Source organism: Lemur catta, chromosome 17 (genome assembly GCF_020740605.2).
Source record: "Lemur catta isolate mLemCat1 chromosome 17, mLemCat1.pri, whole genome shotgun sequence".
NCBI classification, from domain to species: Eukaryota; Metazoa; Chordata; class Mammalia; order Primates; family Lemuridae; genus Lemur; species Lemur catta.
In genome coordinates this window covers 11,710,911-11,732,517 of record NC_059144.1, presented here as the reverse complement: position 1 = coordinate 11,732,517, position 21,607 = coordinate 11,710,911, and the positions used below count along the sequence as shown (strand labels likewise).

The 21,607-nt window shown below is 38.7% G+C and overlaps 1 protein-coding gene across 3 annotated transcripts in view; it reads left to right on the top strand.

Annotated features, from left to right (window-relative positions):
• The window catches only part of RALGAPA2 (Ral GTPase activating protein catalytic subunit alpha 2), a 316,728-nt gene that overhangs the window by 79,478 nt on the left and 215,643 nt on the right, over window positions 1-21,607 (top strand). For all 3 annotated transcript variants that reach the window (XM_045529190.1, XM_045529188.1, XM_045529189.1), the window contains exons 12-16: window positions 936-1,073; window positions 5,523-5,671; window positions 10,372-10,483; window positions 16,080-16,317; window positions 20,265-20,429. In XM_045529190.1, the coding sequence (XP_045385146.1) occupies window positions 936-1,073; window positions 5,523-5,671; window positions 10,372-10,483; window positions 16,080-16,317; window positions 20,265-20,429 (802 nt within the window). The remainder of the gene's footprint in view (window positions 1-935; window positions 1,074-5,522; window positions 5,672-10,371; window positions 10,484-16,079; window positions 16,318-20,264; window positions 20,430-21,607) is intronic.

The window sequence follows — 21,607 nt, the reverse complement described above, 5'->3', positions numbered from 1 at the left end:
AATGGGACACAGGCAGGTATATCTCTTCTTTTATCCTGACATTCTCGAGTTGCTGAGTTCTGTGAGGACCTGCCTTAGAGAGGCAGCCACCGTGCTCTATCCTAGATCGGCAGTCATCTCCTAACACTCTGGCTAGGGTCAAGTGCACACTGCAGCTTTGTTAGTCACTGTTGCAGGAGAGTTGTTTTATAAGCCATCATATTTTTATCACTATGTGATACGAAAAAATGTCACTGCTTTTTCCTTGACTTGTTTAAATAGCATTTGGAGAAACTAAACTTAGAATTTTGGGGCAGACTTTTCTTTGCAGTGGCCTGTACCAGAGCAGTTGGGATGTTGCACGTGTGGAAGGACTAACCAAATAGCAAGTGTTACCTCCACTGTTACGCCTCACTGTCGTGCTAAGTTCTGTCCTCCTGGAGAGGGCGCTGTCCATGTTAGGTAAAGCTGGAGGTTGGATAAATCTGAAACAACAGAATAGAACATCTTCCTGAAACAAACAAACAAAAAAACTTAGTCATATTCATATTTCTGTCATGTTATTTTGAAATTTACTTAAAATGTTTAAAATTCTTTACTAGAGGCATGTCACTTTTAAATTTCTATATTAATGCTATAATTTTGATTTTTTGACATTAATGAAATCATTTTAATAATAATCATGAGGTCAAAGTGAATAGGTGAGCACATGGAGTTCATCACTCAGTTTAAAAGCCTCCATGCTCCCTCAGTTATTGAACAAACATGACTCATTCTTTCAGCACATACTAAGTGCTGAGCACTATTTTAGGTGCTGAAGGTAGAGTGCTACGCAAACAGAGAAAATGTTTGCCCTCCTGGAACCTATTCTTTTGTGAATCCTGGGGTGTATAAGGAATTAAATATGCAGACATGTGCATCTTCCTGCTGTGTTAATGGATTGTTATTTTCTGAAGGCCTCATCTGAAAGTTCTGGTCATAAGCGATCTTCCAGTTGGGGACGCACGTACTCCTTCACAAGTGCAATGAGCAGAGGGTGTGTGACAGAGGAGGACAATACGAATGTGAAAGCTGGAGCCCAGGCTCTGATGCAGGTATGGGGCTGGCCAAGACACAAAGACCAAAGATCCCCCGAGTTGGAGTAATTTTAAACATTTTGTTTATTGGGGATAATGTCATATAAAGCATGGTGATATCTTTAGCCATCTGTCACTAAACAGCTCTTAAGTTGTTATTCTACGTTTTTTTCCTATTTCACACCTACAATTTGTAAAGATTTTTTTTCTCGTCAAAGAAGGTATAAGAACCAGTTATAATTTTTTGAGGGGGATTATTATACAGTGAATGTGAAATTACTGAGATTTAAATCTTCAAAGTATCTTCCAAACACATATGGGTAGCTGTCTGGACTCTAATTTGCAAGGCAAGCTTGGTGATTATATAATCTTATAAGTGATAGTCCTCTTAAAATTGCCTGTGTTTATGAAGAATGATGACTGATGTAGTTTTTAGATGTTAGAATGAATGAATATATGAAATAGAACTGACACCATTTGGGAACATTGAAAAGAACAACTTTGGCTCATCACTAACCTCCCCAGAACTCAGGATTTTATCTCAAAAATAAGGATTGGGGTATTACCTTATAGGTCCCATCTAGCTTGGAGGTTGTTAGGCATGCAGGTGAAAATATAGGGTGCCTCTTGTTCCCCTGCTCTCTGCCCCCACCCCTACCCCTCATTCAAGTTTGTAGCTGTGTCCAATGAGGCTTCCCTGATAAAGGCCGGTTGTGAAGTCTGGAGAAAATGTGGGAATGGCATGTATGTTACCCAGTTTCCAGTGATGTTGTTTTTCTGTCATCTGTGTCTTGATAGTATTCGTTAACATGGCATCCTTTTTATTTTTAAGCTAATTAGCAGTTTGATATACTATACTCAGTGAATTTTCTTATTTTCCACTGAAAATCAGGAAATAATTTTGAAATTAACAAAATCAAGATGATTTTGCTTGTGCAGCTTCAAAGAACTTTGGTGCAGCTCATAAGTATAACCTGTGTTCCCAGCAGAGAAATATGTGGAGGAGTCCTTGCCAGTTGTTCCTCAGTAGCTCTCTCCATCCAGGTGGATTGCCATCATCAACTTGTGGGGTTGCAAGTGCCAGTGACCCCACTGGGTTCAGAAGAGTGCTTTTTGTTTTCTGAAAGGATAAGTTACATCTACAATAAGTCCTCACTTAATGTTGTTGATAGGTTCTTGGAAACTGTGACTTAAAGCAAAGTGACATATAACAAACCATTTTTTTCTCATCAACATCATAATGAAATGATGTTGAATGAAACAATGTTATTTGAGGACCTGCTGTTACAGTTTCCAAGAACTTATCAAAGATGTTAAGTGAGGACTTACTATCCTTGGATGAACCAAGAAAAAAAATTTCTACTTGATTATAGCTCTATTATACAGTTTTAAAAAGTATTTAGTTTGGATTTAGATAATTTTGTTCTCATATTCAATACCTTTACTCTGTTCATTAGGAAAATGTGACCAGATGGAGGTTTGATAAGATGGTAGTCTTCTATAGTTGCTTTTGACAAGTACAGCCTGGACATAATAATCTTGTTTGTTTATTTTTACCTTTACTCATACCATCACAGTAATAATAAATATTCAGTCAGTTGGCATTTTGATGTTTTATAAAATGTATAATATATGAAGACTCCTTACTTTTACTTGGGAATGTGTTAAAATTTTGAATTCAAATTCAAGAAGCCAAATACACTGAATTAAAAGAATCTATATAGTGTAATGTATCATCTGTGGTGTCATTTAAAAAACATAGTCACTAAAACTACGCTAAAAATGCTATAGTTAGTCAAAAGTTGTCTGTTTTCTTTTTTTATTTCAGAATTTTACAGAGTACACACATTTTGGTTACATAATTTGTTTTTGTACAGTTTGAGTCAAAGTTTTAAGTATTCCCGTTACCGGTTAGTACATTGTACCCAGTAGATGTGAATTTACCGATCCCCTTCTCCCCCCTCCCACCTACTTGATTTCCCTTGAGTTTTACTTCCATGTTTTCTTTTTTCTTACTTGAAGGCTAGTAAATTCTTCATGATTGATGTTATCACCTGTTATCAACTATTATAGCGCTTATTTGGTGATTCTTCCTAGAAAATTGGGACATGATATCTTTTTAATCTTGCATGAGATAACTTTAGAGGTTGACAACATTTTAGTCCACCCACTTGACTTTTGAGTATGTTGATTTTAATTTAGTCAGATCGTGCATTTATTTTGAGACATTTGTGGCAATGGATTTTATCCACAAATGAGCCAGAGAAGCTCTGTGTGCTCCCAAATCCTTTGAGTTTATGCTTTTGAACACAAAGGAGTCACACCTCTGGTTAGGTGGAGCAGGTCCATCCTCACCCTAGATTGACAACTAAGAAGATCTGAAGTTGGTGAGTCACTGGTGTCATCTACGTAAATGGTAGCAGATTGTTATTTTATTGTATTAGGTTGGTGCAAAAGTAATTGCGTTTTCAGACCGTGAATTTGAAATCATAACTAGGCTCAAACACATCTTTATTATTATTAAAATAGAAACCATTACAGTCAAAACTTTTTGCCAACAAGAAATAAGTTTGTTTATTCCTGTACCATAAAAATCCAGCTTCGGGATTTGATGAACTCTTGGAAAGAATTTTCTGCATCCTGCTGGTTGTGGAAACGTTTTCCCTGCAAGAAGTTGTCGAGATGCTGAAGAAGTGGTAGTCAGTTGCTGAGAGGTCAGGTGAACATGGCGGTTGAGGGAAAACTTCGTACCCTAATTTGTTCAACTTTTGAAGCGTTGGTTGTGCGACATGTGGTTGGATGTTGTGGAGAAGAACCAGGCCCTTTCTTTTGGCCAATGATGGCTGCAGGTGTTGCAATTTTTGGTGCATCTCATCAATTTGCTGAGCAGACTTCTCAGATGTAATGGTTTCGCTGGGATTCAGAAAGCTGTAGTGGATCAGACGGACAGCAGACCACCACACGGTGACCATGACCTATTTTTGGTGCAAGTTTGGCTTTGGGAAGTACTTTGGAACTTCTTGGTCCAACCACTGAGCTGGTTATTGGTGGTTGTCATATAAAATCCACTTTTCTTCACATGTCACAATCTGATCGAGAAATGGTTCATTGTTGTATACAAGAAGAGAAGATGACACTTGAAAATGATGATTTTTTTGATTTTCGATCAGCCCATGAGGCACCCACTTATAGAGCTTTTTCACCTTTCCAATTTGCCTCAAATGCTGAAGGACTATAGAATGGTCAACGCTGAGTTCTTCGGCAGCTTCTCATATAGTTGTAAGAAGATCAGCTTTGATTGGTTGTTGTCATCTTCTCATGGCTGTTCAAGGCTCTCATATCCTTTGCAAAACTTATTGAACCACCACTGCACTGTATGTTTGTTAACAGTTCCTGGGCCAAATGTGTTGTTGATGTCGTGAGTTGTTTCCTCTGCTTTATGACCCATTTTGAACTTGAATAAGAAAATCGCTAGAATTCGCTTTTTGTCTAACATCATTTCCATAGTCTAAACTAAATATAAAATAAAAAGCAAGTAATAACTCATTAGCAAGGAAGCATAAAGTGAGAATTGCACATTAAAATAATGTATAACCTAACCACATTTATTTAAGAATGTATTCCAGTATCAAAGGGCAAATTACAACAATGCTAAAACCGCAATGACTTTTGCACCAACCTTTAAGTTACCCTAAGGAGTAACTTACTATGTAATAGACTGGGTTAGCGCTTCTCACATTTTTCTACTGAGATACCCTTCATGCTAAAAATAGTGAATGTGTATCCTAAAATTCTGGGGTAAGGGATAGAATAGTCAGCTGATTATCCTAATTTTTCTTTGAAATCTCAGTTTTTATCTAAAGAATTCATTTCGATTTTGTATTCTACTGCATAATATATTTTAAAAATTATGGTCTTAGAAGATGTGTGGATCACATGGCTTTGTACATTTCTGGGCACACCACAGCTCCTGGAGGTTCTCACCCTTGCTGGGTGGTGGTGGTGCTGCTGTGAGCTAGGAGTGCATGTGCTGGGAAACTCACTAAGAATCACATAGTTCTCTCTTTCCTCCCCTTCCCCCAAAGTTTCTCACCCAGACACAATGATCGTATCTTTTCCCCCCCTTTTCCTTTTTTTGTTGAGGGAATGTCAAAAGGAATTCTTCAGAAGCTTTTTATGACTCATAAAATTGCTATAGTTACAATATTAATATGTAATAGTAATTTTTTTCCCCTAGGAAAAGGCCTTTAGGTGTCTTAGTATTTAAGTGATTCTAAGGGGTAAACTAAAGTGTTTCGAATATGTATTCTTACCACTTGCCTTATTGAAACAGAATCTGTTTGGAAATAGCTCAAAGGCGATTCATTGATTCATTTCATTCATTGAGCAAAATTAATATCATTAAGTAAAATTTGTTCAGTTGTATAGGCTTAATTATATTTTTAATGTAAAATTGTTGATTTTAAGGTATTTTTGACGAACTCTGCAAACGTCTTTTTATTGGAACCATGTGCTGAAGTTCCCATGCTCTTGAAAGAGCAAGTTGATGCTTGTAAAGCTGTTTTGATTATTTTTAGGCGCATGATAATGGAGCTTACGATGAATAAAAAGACATGGTAAGTTTATATCAATTAATATTGTAAAACAAATGTTTCTGTTTTTCAACATAATCAAAATGCTAAAACTTCTATTTAATGGTTTTACAAAGTTAACAGTAAAATGATAAGTCTTTTTTGTAATACTTTCTGTGAATTATGAAGAAGATAAGCACTCAATACTTTGATAGTTCATTTATTTTCATTATTTTTTAAAAATGTTCTTGAACTAAGGGTAAGTAGTCATTTTACTTAATAGTATATTTTTCCATTTTAAGCTGTCATCAAACAGAGTTTTGTGGAAAAGCAGTAACTTGCATTTTTTAATATTATTCATCATAAGTCCAGGAGAGTTTCCTTTTTTTTTTTTTTTTTTTTTGAGACAGAGTCTCGCTCTGTTGCCCGGGCTAGAGTGAGTGCCATGGTGTCAGCCTAGCTCACAGCAACCTCAAACTCCTGGGCTTAAGCGATCCTACTGCCTCAGCCTCCCAAGTAACTGAGACTACAGGCATGCGCCGCCATGCCCGGCTAATTTTTTCCATATATATTTTTAGTTGGCCAGATAATTTCTTTCTATTTTTAGTAGAGATGGGATCTCACTCTTGCTGAGGCTGGTCTCGAACTCCTGACCTTGAGCGATCCACCCGCCTTGGCCCCCCAGAGGGCTAGGATTACAGGTGTGAGCCACCGCGCCCGGCCTCAGGAGAGTTTCTTAATTGCCCTGAAATGCTATAAACTGATTTTTATTGATTCATACTTGATGTTTTAAATTCATTTTGAAAAAATAATTATTTAAATGATAAATTATCAAAGTGATTAAATAAACTGTCAAAAATATAGTGGTGTCATTAAAAATACAAAGTTTTTTTCCTTTTTATCTTTGTTTTTGTTTGGCATTTTTGTGTTTATAATGTCTCTAAATGTATACAACGCATTCGATTTTTTTCCTGGGCCCTTCTTTCATTTGAATGTGATCATATCACTCCATCTTATGAGATATCTTCAGGGATTGTCAGCAACAGACCAGAAAGCCTCAGAGTCACTTTCTACTCCTTCCTCTTCTCTTCATGTTATGAAAAGGCAGCCTCTCGCTTTTGCCTTTAAAATGCCTCTCAAACCTTTGTGTGTTCTTCCCACTTGGCCACTGCCCTCATCTAGATGAGCCGTCCTTGCTGCTCACCGGCTTTGGTCAGCATCCCCCTAAGTGATCTTGTGCCTTGGCTCTCAGTTCACAGAGGCCACTGCAGACCAGTGCTGGTGGCACCCTCCCTGCTGGAAATCCCATGGAGTCCCTGTTCCCACACTTGTATTCTGGAAGTCCTCAAGTCAGCACAAGGGGTCTGTCTGCAGGTGGTGGGAAACTGCAGAAATGAGGCAGGTCTGAGCTGGCAGGGAATGCAGGCTACCAAGTCCCGCCCTTTTTTTCAAAGTTGAGGTAAGGGTGGGTCTAGAGGCATCCTGGTGTGCAGAAAGTTCATAAATACCGAAGCCACCAGTATCAAAATGATGATTTCAAGATGTAAATTCCAATGTCATCTTTCCCAGACTTTTAAACTTAGCGCTATTTGCCAAGTTAAGCAATTGTTAAAACTGGAAATATTACAGTAATGCAATATATGATTTAAACAAAATTAAATGCTACATCAGTAGTATTGAAAGTGGTGAGAAATGCTGGTATGCCTTTAAGTGAAATACCTGTTCCTCGATACCATAGTTGTATCAACATCATTTTTAATGTTTTTTTCCTTGAAAACTCTGTGAATTCCGTATACCATTGTATCAGTCATGTTTTGATAATCTTTTTATTTTGGTGAAAATTCTAGGAAATAAAATGAAGCAATTTCTACTCTGTTCTTTAATAATTCAGAGATTTCCAGGTAAAAGTATAAAGAAGAAAAATTACATATATAGGTGAAAATATTCACCAAAAAGTAGTCAGTAGAGCATAGAAAGGAATGTGACTTGTTTCTCTAATAGATTTTCTTATTTAAGTCCATATCTCTTACTTCCCTTCCTCCCACACTCCCTTTTCTCCTCTCTTCCTGCCTCCTTTCCTTCCATCCCGTAAATAACTATCGAGCTTCTAACCATGAGGAAATAGTTGTGACTAAGTAGACAAGGTCCCTGCCTTCATGAGGTTTACTCCTCATAGGACTGAAAGACATTAAAAAAGACATAAAACAATTTCAAATAGTGTTAAGTGAGTTGTGGGTATTGCTTAGCGTGGAGGTCAGGGGAATTATTGATATTTTCATCAAATGTCAGGGAAGGCCTTTCTGAGCTGAGTGAAAGGAGGGAGGAGCCTTGGGGAGGTCTGAGGGAAGTGTATTCCCAGGACAGGAAATAGGAGATACAAATGCCCAGATAGGAGAACAGGTAAAAATGGTGGTGTGTTCAAGGAAGGGCAAGATGATGGCCAATGGGCCAATGTGGATGGAGTGATAGGGAGAGTGGGAGGAGGCAGACGTCGGACAGGTTGCTCAGGGCCCTGCAGGCCAAAGGAAGGATACTGGCTACTTAGCCTCCCTGTGTGTGTGCAAGAGTGTGACATAATATGACCTACATTCCCAAATGATCCTCTGGCTGCCATGCGGAGAATATACAGTACAGTGGAGCACAGGCTGTGGCCATAGATGAGGGTGGCTGGGACCAGAGGTATTGCCAGGGAGCTGTAAGGAGTGGTCCTGGAATAGGGAATAACTGATGTGTAAGTGAGTAAAAATATCACCTGTGTGAGAAGGTGGAGATAAAGCAAATAATAAAGAATATAGGAAAACCCTCATTCTTCTGTTGGATGCAAGAATAACACACATGCCTGATTCCACGTGCTCTGACAAGTTTGTTACACTCTTTGAGCAGTTCTCCCCTGAGGAGGAGTGAGCAAGTCAGTGTTTCATGAAATAGAAGGAAGAAGCTGTACTCAAAACTGGCAGCTTTGGAGGTCTGTGTGTCTTTTTTCGGTTAGGAAAGATTTTTCTAAACTGCAGACAGTTTTTTCACCCTCATTTTCTTCCAGCAGACTCTGCATGGGAATTCCATGGCTTTCCAAGCTTTCACAGGTTCAGAAATTGAATTAACTCTGTGTCTTTGTCAGTGATTGATTTGGTCAGGTTTATGCCTTTTGATAGCAGTTCCCGTGACCAAGGTTTTATTGAAACTTATGATGTCTGTTCTTATCATGTTCTCATGATGGGCCTGTAACTGCTTGTGTGCAAGGGATTGGTTTTCATTGTCTTAAGCATCATGTAACGTGAACAGACAGTGGTGATACTGGGTGCTGTTCTCCCTGCCTCGTGACAGGGGTCTGGGTACCCTGAATGTGGTGAGCTACAGACTCTCCCTTCCCCCATACCGTGCCATTTCTTCTCCCAGTCCTCTTCAAAGTCACTGTCCTGCTCCCTGCAGACTTGCCTAGATCTTACTTGACTTGAAAGCCCTTCCTGTCTGTGCTTTCAGAATTGACGGGCTGAGTATATAAAAAAAGTGAGCAAGTGGAATAGAGTGCAGTGAGAATGTGTGCTGACAGATAACTCTGGGGACCAAAATCAAATGGGGTCATCTACAAAGAGGGCAGGAAATCCACAGAGGTCATACTGTGAGAAGTTTAGTGAGATTCAGCATCATGTATTGTTAAGAGAAAATGCTGTTCTGATATGTAGAGATATGAGAAAAATACAAAAGAACGTAGATATCTCATTATCTGACCTGGACTATAGTACTTTGTCCCATTCTCAGTTTTATTAATAAAGAGTAGTAAAGCCAAGAATAAAGTTGTAGAGATGAATGAATGATTAAGATGAAACCTCAAAGGAACTGGAGTGATTTCTCTCAGAGAACAAATAGATCTCCCTTATATGCGAAAGATGATCTGTTCTCTGTTACCACAGAATCCAGGGAAAGAAAAAGTGAGCAGACACTCTGATATGAGGAATATAACTTAGGTGTAAAAAAGAAAAATGTCCTTTGGCTATTCTAAAGATTTATTATCATGATTAGCAGTGTTATGTTATCTCTAAAGTATGCCATGCTCTTCTGAACCTTTTACATAAAGCTCCCTTCCGTGGAAGACTATAAAAATGCTGGCGCACTGAGACTGAGCTGTAGTGATGGCAGTTGTTTGTCTCAGTTGTGCCCTGTTGTGCAGAGTCAGCATCTTCCAGATAAAAACACCTTGCCTATAAGCGTCCACTAAAGCAAGCCCCTCCTGCCTGCAGGAGGACTGTGGGGTATGGCCGTACTATAATGCTGACTGCTTATATCCCCAGAATAAAGACCAGGAAGCCAATTTTATTTAGTATCACAAAGGCAGGGAAACCTTACAGGTTAAGTAAAATAATGGATGGGAAAACTAGAGTGCTGTGTGTAAGTTCAAATAGACATAGCTATTCACTGAGTACCTTTAAGGTGCTGGCATAGTTGGAGAAAAGAATTTTGCCTCCTTTTTTGCAAGGGAGATAATCAGGCTGGGATGATAACCATTTTATCCTGCCTATTGGTGTGGACATGGGGGAGGCATATTTTTAGAACTGTTGTAACATAGGGGAGTTTGTTTTGATAAAATGTGGTATTCATTATGTAATTGGCATTCAGACTTTTGATACTTTCAAGTAACACATGATAATCAAATGTTGCTGAATTCTTAAGAGAATTTCTCGTACCTATAAATTAAAGTGCTTTGGAGATGTGATTATTAATATGAGCTTTTATTTTGGGTGGCCCAGGGAACAGATGTTGCAAATACTACTCAGGATAACAGAAGCTGTCATGCAGAAGCCAAAGGATAAACAAATAAAGGACTTGTTTGCCCAGAGCTTGGCAGGGTTACTATTTAGGGTAAGTCTTTTTTATTAAAACACTGCAAATCAAATTTTATAGCACATTAATTTTAATCATTGGGAATTTTAAGATTAACATTAAACTAACTTTAAATTTCTAGAAATCGAATAGGAAATTTTCCTTCTTAGCTTTGTCCTGAAGGCTGTGATGTATTTTTTACAATTAGTGCTGGGCTTTTAGGGTTTCCTACCTCTCTGCCTGCCATCTACTTCGTCTTTTGATTTGCTAGAGACTAGCAGGACCTAGGAAGATGACAAGAGCTCATGGCGTTGGTGGAAGGCCAGGTACATTTGGAGAGGTGAAGGATGAATGGAAGCATGGGGATGGGATAAAAAACCAAGAGCCACTGGTATGTTAGGCGATTGTATTTGAAGCCACAGGATGGAATGAGATCACCTAGGGAGAATACATGCCACAGAGAGAAGAGGGCCATCTCCTCAGTTGATGAAGGAAAGGGAACCAGCCAGAGATGCTCAGAAAGGGTAGCCAGTGAGCTAGGAGGAAAACCAGAGGAGTGTGTGTCCTGGATGATGGGGGAAAGTATTGGATAAGAAGACAGCAGCCAGTTGACCATTGGCTTTGAAAAGATGTAGGTGGTTGATAATGTTCTAGAGGGATGAGGCCTACTTGGTGTAGATGGAGCAGAACATGAGAGCAGGGCAGTAGATGTAGCAAGCATAATGAATGCTTCAAGAGGTCTTGATGTGGAAGGGAGGGGGAAAGGGGCAGCTAGCTGGAGTGGGTGGTATATGTGGAGGGTGAGGTTTAAGGTGGGTGTTACTAGGTATGTTTATTTACCAGTGGTGTGGTCCAGAGAGGGAGGACAGAATGATCTGGGGTAGAGAGAGAGGATAACTGCAGAAGTGAAGTACCTGATATGGTGGAGAGCTAGAATGGTCTTTGATGTGAGCATAGAGCAAGGAGATGCCTGTGCTTCTTGCAACTCACGTGGTGAGCAGGGTCAAGAACATAAGCAGGCTGATACCTGTTGAACTGCCTGGGGAAGTGGGAGTGTCAAAGGGTCCTAAGGGTGGCAGCCTGCTATGACATTGCTAATATTTAAGAGATGCATAAAAGTTATGAAGCATTTCTTAAAGAGGACAATGTGAAAGAGCTCTGGAAAGATGTGGCATTCTACACAAATAAAGGTGTTTGTACCATGGATGGTCCTGACTTTGGATAATTGGATAGGAGACAGCATGGTGGGTCTTGAGTTGGAAGTGACAGTTGCAGGCATGAGAAACTATCTTCCTCCTCAGTTGACCTGAACATGGTTTGGAGGATATATATTACGAGCGTATCTAGAATACAGGTAGCACAGGTAGGTGTAGGTGATGAAAAGAGAAATTATTTCTTTTACACTAAATATTCCCATGGTAACATAAGATAACTCAACTATTCATATTAATTTTGAGTAATTTAATGTGATTGAGTGCTCTTGGCTTGATAAAAAAATGTATAGAAGGCATAGAAATAATTGGCCGCCTGAGTATCATAACCACGTTTACTCTGATTGCCTTGCCTAGTATATTGGCTATATGAAGTGGCCCTATATATTCTTTTGCACATGTCCAACTTTGCTTTGCTGTTGCTTGGAGGGTGGCACTGACCACTGCTTGCTGCCTGCCTGGACACACAAACACTGTGCTTACATGTCTCTCTGAGGGGAGTGTCTCACTGTTGGCATCCTCCTAAACTCCCAGTCCTGGGGCTGGGCTGCCAAGTGGACATGAACTGAAGCCAGTCGAAGGCTGGCTGGTGCTTGGGCCTCATTCCCACCAATTGCCTGGCCATGCATCTATTGTGTGTGTTGGAATTAGAAAGACAGCTTGTCACAGAATTAAACAATCTATTCTGGAGTCGTGTTTTTTGTTTAGTTTTTGAAAAAAAAAATTTCTCCCACGAATGGGGAAATCTTGTCAGATCTTTCTTGAAGATTAGTTTTGAACTGTGGTTATTAATGATTTTGATGTCATTGTTATTATTTTGGCAATGGTTATAGAGATCAAGAAGCATGCTTCAATTAAGAACTAACCGTAAAATAGTGGAGAGAGGATGAGCTCTTTGGAGTTAGACACGTTCTGGGTTCTGATTCCAGCACTGCCACACCCTGGCTATGTGGCCTTGAGTGCATGACTTCACTGTTCTGAGTCTTCCTTAGTCTGTCATATCAGGAGACGACCTCTTCCTCCCCTGCAGGGTTGTCATAGGAATCAGAGTGTATTTATTGGGATTTATGTTCATCTGTTGACCTCACAAGTCCTCATGCGAGTATAGGAGGGGAGAAGGTAAAGATCTGGATGAATCAGGTGGGCTGTCAAATAGGCATCGCCTTGGTCCCATACACAATTAAAATATGCAATCTAATTATTATTCATTTGGTCATGTAGACTGTCTAAAATGGCCAGATATTTGATTTTTTAAAAAATGTGAACAAAGAGACTATTAAACAAAGAGACTGGAACAGGAAATTTTAAGTTGCCATTGTCCTTTTTATCTTTTTCTAGTTTTTCCTATAGTGTTTATTTTTTCCTCTGTCCGTAGATAATCTGGATCAGCAACTTTTCTTCAAATGATGATTGAGTTTGACTTAGTTGTAAATATTTACCAAATAATGGTGATTGCCCTAAGTAATGTTTTAATTTGTGATCAGTGCTACATATAACCTGTGCTTGATGCTCTGAAGGTGTATCAGGAAACTATGGTCCTATTTGTAATATGAGCCCTTACTTTAACATTGTGTAGTCCCCTTAATGTGATGGTGAGTAGATGGGGTAGGAAGTGGTTGGTTAAAAAATGTTCATAAGAAAAGGAGTGATTTATGAATTAAGATTTTTTTTAATATAGCATGAGTGCCAGGATGTATCTGATAAAACATTGGGTTTCAGTGCTGAAGGGACCTTAGAGATCATCTTATCTAGCTCTTTTATTTTTAGTGAGAAACGTGACTCCAGAAAGGCCAGTGACTTGCCCTAGTCAAAAACCAAGTTAGTGCAAAACCTCTGGTACTTTCTCTTTCCCTCTTCCTTTCAGAAAAGGGTAATTGATTGAAAGGGCACCCTGCCTTCATGTCCAAAGATGTCACCCTTCATCCCTAAACTATATTTTATAGTTTTGCTCTGTGTACAAATGTTGTCAGTTTTAAATTATGATGATTCAATATTGTCACGTATAGGTCTGTGTACATGTTTGTAATATTTGCTAAGATGAATTTTATAAGCTGCGAGCAGCCATTCTGTCCTTGTTTTATAATTAGTCAATAAAGTGAAGCCATTGCAAGATTCCCAGTATAGGGCATCTTTTTACACCAAGACATCTGGCTTTGTCCATGAAGCTAGCACTGTATCCAAGTGAGACTGGGTCCTAGTCATTATCAGTCTCTACTTTCTCCTCTTACTCTGCTAAGATTATATTTGTTGATCTAATATTTATTAATTTTATTATATATATCTACTTTATGGCAATGGCCTCAAACTCATTTTGAAAACAAGAGTATAAAAATGAATAGACAGAAAATGGTATTTTAGTCATAATAAAAATATTTAATAAGGTATTAATAATAATAAAATTATGTTTTCTTTCTCATTGTTCTTAATTTTCACAAAATCCATTCATGTTAGTATCAGATTTTTAAATACGAGTGGTTAAAATCTTCTTTTGATATGCTTAGCTAGTTTAGTTCTACTTTAACATTTTTACCTTTTCAAAAGTGAGGTAGACATGAGTTGAAACACAGAGAACACAGGTGTATTGCAGAGGAGCCACTTTACATATGGTTTTCCATGTGGTTAGAACAGGCCCGCCTAATTATGGACTGATTTCTATTTTTCAAAGTTTTCCTGTGTCTATGTTAAAGAAAAGTTTTTGTCTTTTTAAAATCTGTATATAATTTGGGGAAACAATAAAATGCTAATTCACCCACACATAGTACAACTCCTCACAACAGTGGGAACCTGTTTGCATCTGGGTTGGGCAAAGGTATTTGCACCTTGACAAGTGCATCTGTCTTTGACAACAGACCAGGGGATTTACACAGACTTTGTATATAAGGATTCCCTTTCATAAGAGTAGGAAAGCATTTGGGGCTCATTTGAGATGAACTTGGCTATGTAGAGTCACTTCTTTTAGGGAAGATTTATTTTGATTTGAATTTTAAAGGATGTGGAATATTTTGGCAGAAATAAGGAATGGGGTAATTTCAAGATAAGGAAATACCCAGTGCATACGCTTAATTGTCTTACAAGGTTGTCCATGTGAACAGTTGTGCTAAGGACTATAAGACTAATGGAGGGACACAGAGAAGTGAATAGACTGTTAGGAAAGGAGTGACGGGTGCCCTGATGCAGGAAAGGCAGGGAACTGCAGGAACCGAAGGATATTCCCTGGAGGCTCAGAGGCAGGAGGTGGGTAGTCAGGGGCACCTTCTTGGTGGAAGTGATGTTCAAATTGTGACCTGAAGAATGAATACGAGGTACAGAGGCAAATAGGAGGGAAAGAATTCTATGTGTAAAGGCCAGGAGCAGGAGAGAGCAGATGGAGGAACTGGAAGAGTCTCAGTGGAAGAAACTGAATTCTTTCTACTATTATGCTTTATTATACTATCTAGTAAGCAGGTAGATAGACCAGGAAACCAATAAAGAGATCTAAGCTGGAGATCAGAAGTCACCAGCATACGGAGGATAGGAACAGGGACCCAAACCCAGGCAAAAGGTGAAGTGTCGGGAGGAAGAAAGCCAGAGCCGTGTGTTGCCTGGGAGACGGGGAGGTGGAGATGGAGTGAGTGTGGAACAGTCTTTCAAGAAGCTTGGCTGTGAAAGGGGATGGAGAAGGGCTGTAGCTAGAGCAAGGAATTAGGGTTCAAGGCAAATTTTTTGTTTTTTTTTTAAGGTGAGAAAGAATCAGAGGATATTTAAATGCTGATGGGGAGGAACTGGGGAAATAGGATAGGTTGAAGATAAAGGAGAGGTGGGCTTAATAGAGGCATGATGACTCTGAGGAAGGGCTCCAGAGCAGAAGCAGGGAGCAAGTGTAGCAGAGCAGGAACCCCCTTGGCTTACAGCCCACAGGTGGAGGAGGAGCTGGGTGAATGCAGGCAAGAGCAAATTTTATAATGAAATGAACCTCTGTGGGCAGAGGCTGAGGGGAGTCTCATGTAATGGGTTCTGTTTCCTCTAAAGTCTACAATGAGTCTACCCATTAAAATAATCACAGAGGAGTTGGTGGGTTGGAAGTTTTCATATGGAGGATGAAGTTTGAAGTAGCCACTATGGAGGATGAAGAAAAAAGCTGTCTCAGGAAGCAGCATAGTTGTACAGAGGTCTTTGCCTTCTCCCTAATTATAGCCAGGGCCAGCCACAGACACTAGAATAATATTAAATCAATAACTCTGTTCATAATAACTAATTTCACAGTAGCTCAAATCCTGATTACAATTGGTCAAATGAATGTTGAGAAATTAAACGAAAAACAGTATCCAAAGGTACTTTTTATTTAAAAATTTACTTTATTAATAGTAATTTAAAATATTTCATTAAAAATTATACTTCTTCCAAGTGAATATGATTGGATTCTCTTGTTGGTTCGTTGCTTTCAGACACTCATCGTGGCTTGGATCCGAGCAAACCTCTATGTGTACATTTCTCGAGAGCTCTGGGATGACTTTCTCGGTGTGCTGTCCTCCCTCACGGAGTGGGAAGAACTCATCAATGAGTGGGCCAGCATCATGGACTCCTTGACAGCAGTGCTCGCAAGAACTGTTTATGGTGTGGAGATGACAAACCTACCTCTGGATAAATTAAGTGAACAAAAAGAAAAGAAGCAACGAGGCAAAGGTATTTCCACTCTTCCAGGGAAACACCAGCTGTCTGAAACTGGAGAGGAATGTGTATTTATATGTCTATGCAATTAATGCATGAAATTTTATAATGAAATGAACCAACTACACAGACAGTGTCTTTTTAATGGTGGTATTGGATTGTGTCTTATATCACTCTATTCCCTTAATGAGAATGATGAATTTCTGAAAGGAAAATGAAAGGGTATTAGTAGTAGTAGTAGTTCGTAGATTAATTCGTTTGCATTCCAGTTTATTCTGTAAAGATTTGAGGCAGCTTATAGAAATGCGTATAATACAGTAGCTCAAATGCAAAAGGAAATAAGGGCAAGATGAGTGTGGAGAGCCACAGGAATGGTTATAATGCTGAAAGGCATGCCATGGAGCCTCATGTGCTTGCTGGGGAGACTGGAAAGTCAAACGTTGGATGTGATTTTGATCTTTGCAGGCTTACATCAAACAGAGAATCACAGAGTACATAAGATTAAAAAAATCCACTTAGGTGATATGTGTTAGGTTATTAAGTAGGAAAGGTCCGATTTCCTCAAGTAATAAGCTTGACAGTTGATATCTCTGACATTTTACTTTGACATTTGTTATTTTATTTTTATTGTGAAGGTGTATCCTCATTCTTTCAAACGCATAGATTGGCTTGTGATTATCTTTCAAAAGTTTTTTGAGCAATTTTGTGAAACCATGGATAAGTCAAAAATTCATGTTATTTTGGAATATGAGTTCCATTGTGGAACCAATGTGGCACAGATAGCTTAAAATATCAACAAAGTGTTTGGGAAGAATGGGAAAGATGTGGCTAATGAATGCACAGTATGTTGATGGTTTAAGAAGTTCTGTTCTGGTGATTTTAATCTTGAAAATGAGCCATGTGGGCAACCTGAGACCAAGGTGGATAACGATGAGCTGAAAGCTGTAGTGGAAGCGAATCCATCTCAACATATGTGTGAATTAGCAGCAAGGTTTAATGTTACTATTCCAACAATGTTGGACCATTTGAAACAAATGGGTAAGATAAAGAAGCTGGGTAGATGGGTACTGCATGAAATTAAACAAGCATCAGAAGAGAAATCATCTCGAAGCTTGCCTTTCTTTCCTGTCACAACATAAAGGCAAACCATTTCCACACCATATTGTTATGTGTGATGAAAAGTGGATTCTTTTTGACAATCGCAAGCATTCAGCACAATGGTTGGATAAAGATGAAGTGCTAAAACACAGTCCAAAACTGAATATGCATAAAAAGAAACTAATGGTGTCTATTTGGTGGTCCAGCATTGGTATTATCCACTACAGCTTTGAGAAACCTGGTCAATTGATGACAACGGATGTCTACTGCAACCAGTTGGATGAAATGATGAGGATGCTTGTGATTAAGCAGCTGAGATTGGTCAATAGAGACAGGCCCATGCTCTTGCAAGACAACCCTTGACCACATGTTGCATAAACAGCACTGCTCCAACTATAGAGGCTGGACTTGGAAACTCTCTGTCATCCACTGTATTCACCAGACCTTGCACCAAATGACTACCACTTCTTCCAGGCTTTGGACCACTTCTTGCAAGGAAATATATTCAATTCCCAAAAAGCTGTGGAAAATGCCTTTTGCAATTACATCACCACTCGCTCTCCAGGCTTCTTCGCTGCTGGCATAAGCAAACCACTGTTAAGATGGCAAAACTGTGTTGATAGTTTAGGAGCATACTCATGTACTTAAATTGTAATGCTTCTTGTTTGAGATATAATAGACTAACTTTTGATTCAAAATCAGACATTTCATATTTAATGACCTTAATAGTTTTTTCTTTTTTGGTCCTAAGACCTGGGAGGAGTATCTCCTTCAAAGCCTCATAAAGGATACACATTGCTTACTATAGTAGGCCACACTCTTCATTAATAACTTTATTATAGACTGTATCACTTTGATTTTGCCATGTAACCTCAGATCACCTCAAAACTTAGTGACTTAAAATAACAACTGTGTATTTAGATCATGATTTTATGAGTTGACAATTTGGGGTAGACTCAGCTGGTCAGTTCTGCTAGTCTTATCTGGATTCACTTCTGTGTTTGCAGTCAGCTAGGCCATGAAATGGTCAGTTAGGCAGCTCTACTTCTAGGGATTAGCTGGCTGTCAGCAGGGCAGTGAGGGATGACTGGATCACATGTTTCATCAGCCAGAGGCTAGCACAGGTTTGTTCACATGATGGCTTAGAGTTCCAGGAGCAGCAAGAGGCCAAGCTCAAATTTTCAAGTGCATTTCAATTCTCTACTTGTTCAATTTTGCTGTCAAAGTAAGTCTAGGATGAAGCCTAGAGTCAGTATGGGAAGGAACAACAGAGGATGTGGATATAGGGAGGTGTGAACCAATTACAATGATTAGTTAACCATATAGACATGCAATTAATGTGACTGATTCTTATAATATCTTCATTACAGTCCAAGAATGGCTTGCCAAAGCACCAGTTAATAAAAGCAAGTTAGTAAGAAGGCAAAATAAAGTAGTTTAAGTACATGGCATTCCACTGGAACAGTTTAATCCCAGTTTAGATTTTGACTATCTCATGACATTATTTTCTAACATATTTTTAGCAGCAGATGTTTCTTTCTCTCCAATTGAAGCTGTATAGAACCTCTTTCTAACAAAATATGTTAGACTGGAGTTTGGGGGTTGAAACAGGAGTACAGAACCAAGAGCCTGAGCCCTTGGCCTCTGTTTCATCCTCTTTAACAGCTCTAAGGGCCTTTATGTAAACCCAGGGCCTGACAGGATCCCGATGCTTCTAACCAGGAACTTGGCCCCTTGAGACAGTGATTCTCAGCCCAGAAGAGAATCTACCCTGTTAAGGGTGCCTTTCAGGCTGGAGGAGGGGGGGGAGCTGAGATAAGAGTTAAGGCCCTACCTTCTCAAACCAAGTATGTTCCTTGCCTCCTGAAATTCTTGTAATCCACACATGTACACATACATGCACATGTGCACTCCACCACCCTGCAGTATTCTCTCCCCTCCCAATGGACAAACACAGATTGATTGGAGAGAGAGACTTGTCTTAGGAAGTCAAACAACTCAGAAAATGCTATTTTCAGAATAGTACAGAACACATTACTTAATTAATGACCATGACAAATATTTCTGATTTATACTGCTTTATACTAAAAAGGACTTAAATATTTATTATAGAAACACTTGCCATCTAAGCACTAGTCTAGTGGAAACAAAAGAGACAAGCAGAGGAACTTGGGCATGAAAACAAGCCACTGGCCACATCATACCTGTGCAGAAATCTCTAAATCTCTCCTTCTCTTTCTTCCTCCATTTCTTTTGGATCCTTGACCTCTCGGTGCAATAACAGAGCAGAGCAATATAAGAGAAAAGGAGGGAAGTTGAATCTCAGACTGCGGCGTTTTATTATTTTGGAGCTTTGCTAAAGTACTGTATTATTTATAGATTTTCATTATCCTCATTGGATGGGAATCTACAGTAGGCATGGATTTCTCTGGGGATTTGTGGAGGGGTTGGCATCTATAGGATACAGTACTATTCTATTATCAGGATCCTTAAGTTTTTGATTTATAAGTAGTGGTTTTTGGAGTATCCTGGGTACAGGGATATAACTTTATTTGACATTATTCTTGTATTGAGAAAGGTTTATTAATATGTTCTTTTGTATATTGGAGTGAGTAGTATGAAAATATGATAATTTTCACGAGACTCTTATAGATTCTTGAAAATACTTTGGCAACAGGAATTTTTAGATTACTGATATATGACTGACTTCCTAAATTGCAGTGTAAGGAAGTGGTACCTAATTTGCAACAAGGGAATTGGCTCATTATACATGATTGTATGTTTTCCATTTGTTGAGTAACACAGGCTATAAAATGAATAATAATAAATTCAGGATTTAATTTTCTTGTCGTATCCTTTATCAGGCTGTGTCCTAGATTCTCAGAAAGGAACCACTGTGGGGAGATCCTTTTCTCTCAGCTGGCGGAGCCACCCGGATGTGACCGAGCCAATGCGATTTAGGAGTGCCACCACGTCTGGAGCACCGGGGGTTGAGAAGGCAAGAAATATCGTTCGCCAAAAAGCAACTGGTAAACATTTATTTAAATATTTCTCAAAAATGGTTGTTATCTAAGGTGGATTTATGGGAATAAAATGTTTTAAAATTTTACTCCAAATGTAAATATTAGACCTTTTATTAAATGTAATGTTTCTACATTTTAACTTTCTGTTCTGGTTATTTTTCAAATCACATTTTTAGATATTTATTTCTAAATCCTCCATTGTGAAAAAGAACTTGGGATGTCGATATTGAGTGAGATATTTGTGCAAAATAGAGCAAATGGGGGTTTTATTTGAACCTTGAAGGAAATAGATTCTTAATGAATACACTATTAGTCACATTATTGTCATTGGTAAACAATATTAATCTTAAGAGTGTGGCAACTTGTTCTCTCAGAGAAAAGGAGAATGATGCATTTAGTTTTCAAGACTAGATGGAGACATTTTCTTTTTTGCTGCTTTGGAAAATTGAGCTTTGCATGCCTGTAGATGTTGTCTTTGTAGCCTATATCAATTAACAAGAACTTGACCAAGAACCCCAGTTAATCAGACTGCTTTGCTACATTTTACTCTTAAATCAAAAAGAGAAATCTTTAAAAAGGAAGCTTATATCTAGTATTTAATAGAAACTTTAAGTACTGGATACAAGCTTTTAATTTAAAGCCTCTTCTCCAGTGACTTTGAGACTGTAACTTAGGTTTAAAACAGCTTTAGCTCAGTTTCCTATAGTTTCTCTCATCGATAATACAATGCAATTATAATTTGATATTTAGCATGTTGACTTCAGAAAATCACCAGATCCTCTGCCATAAAACAGATTTACTTAAGCTCAACAGATTCTACAGTGCTTACTTAGTAAAGGCTTAATACAGATGGTTAGTGCACTAATTGCCATGTGGATTGTATTTAACTCATGTTAATTTTGAGCCCATGGACTCATGAAGCATATGTAACTCACACATCTCTTTACCTTGGGAGCCGCGTGGTGCACAGGCAACTTACACTGCCATGCTGTAGCATACATGTTACGTGATGGGTGATCCCCTGGGCAGAAGCCTACAGTTGATTTGTGAAAATCTTAGTTGTTGATGTTCTTATTGTTACAATTAATATTGGCAATTTAATTGCCTGGAACTCACACACAGAAAACAATAAAAAATAACAAATTTTTCATTAAATTAGAAGGGGATCATTTTGTTTTTGAAGT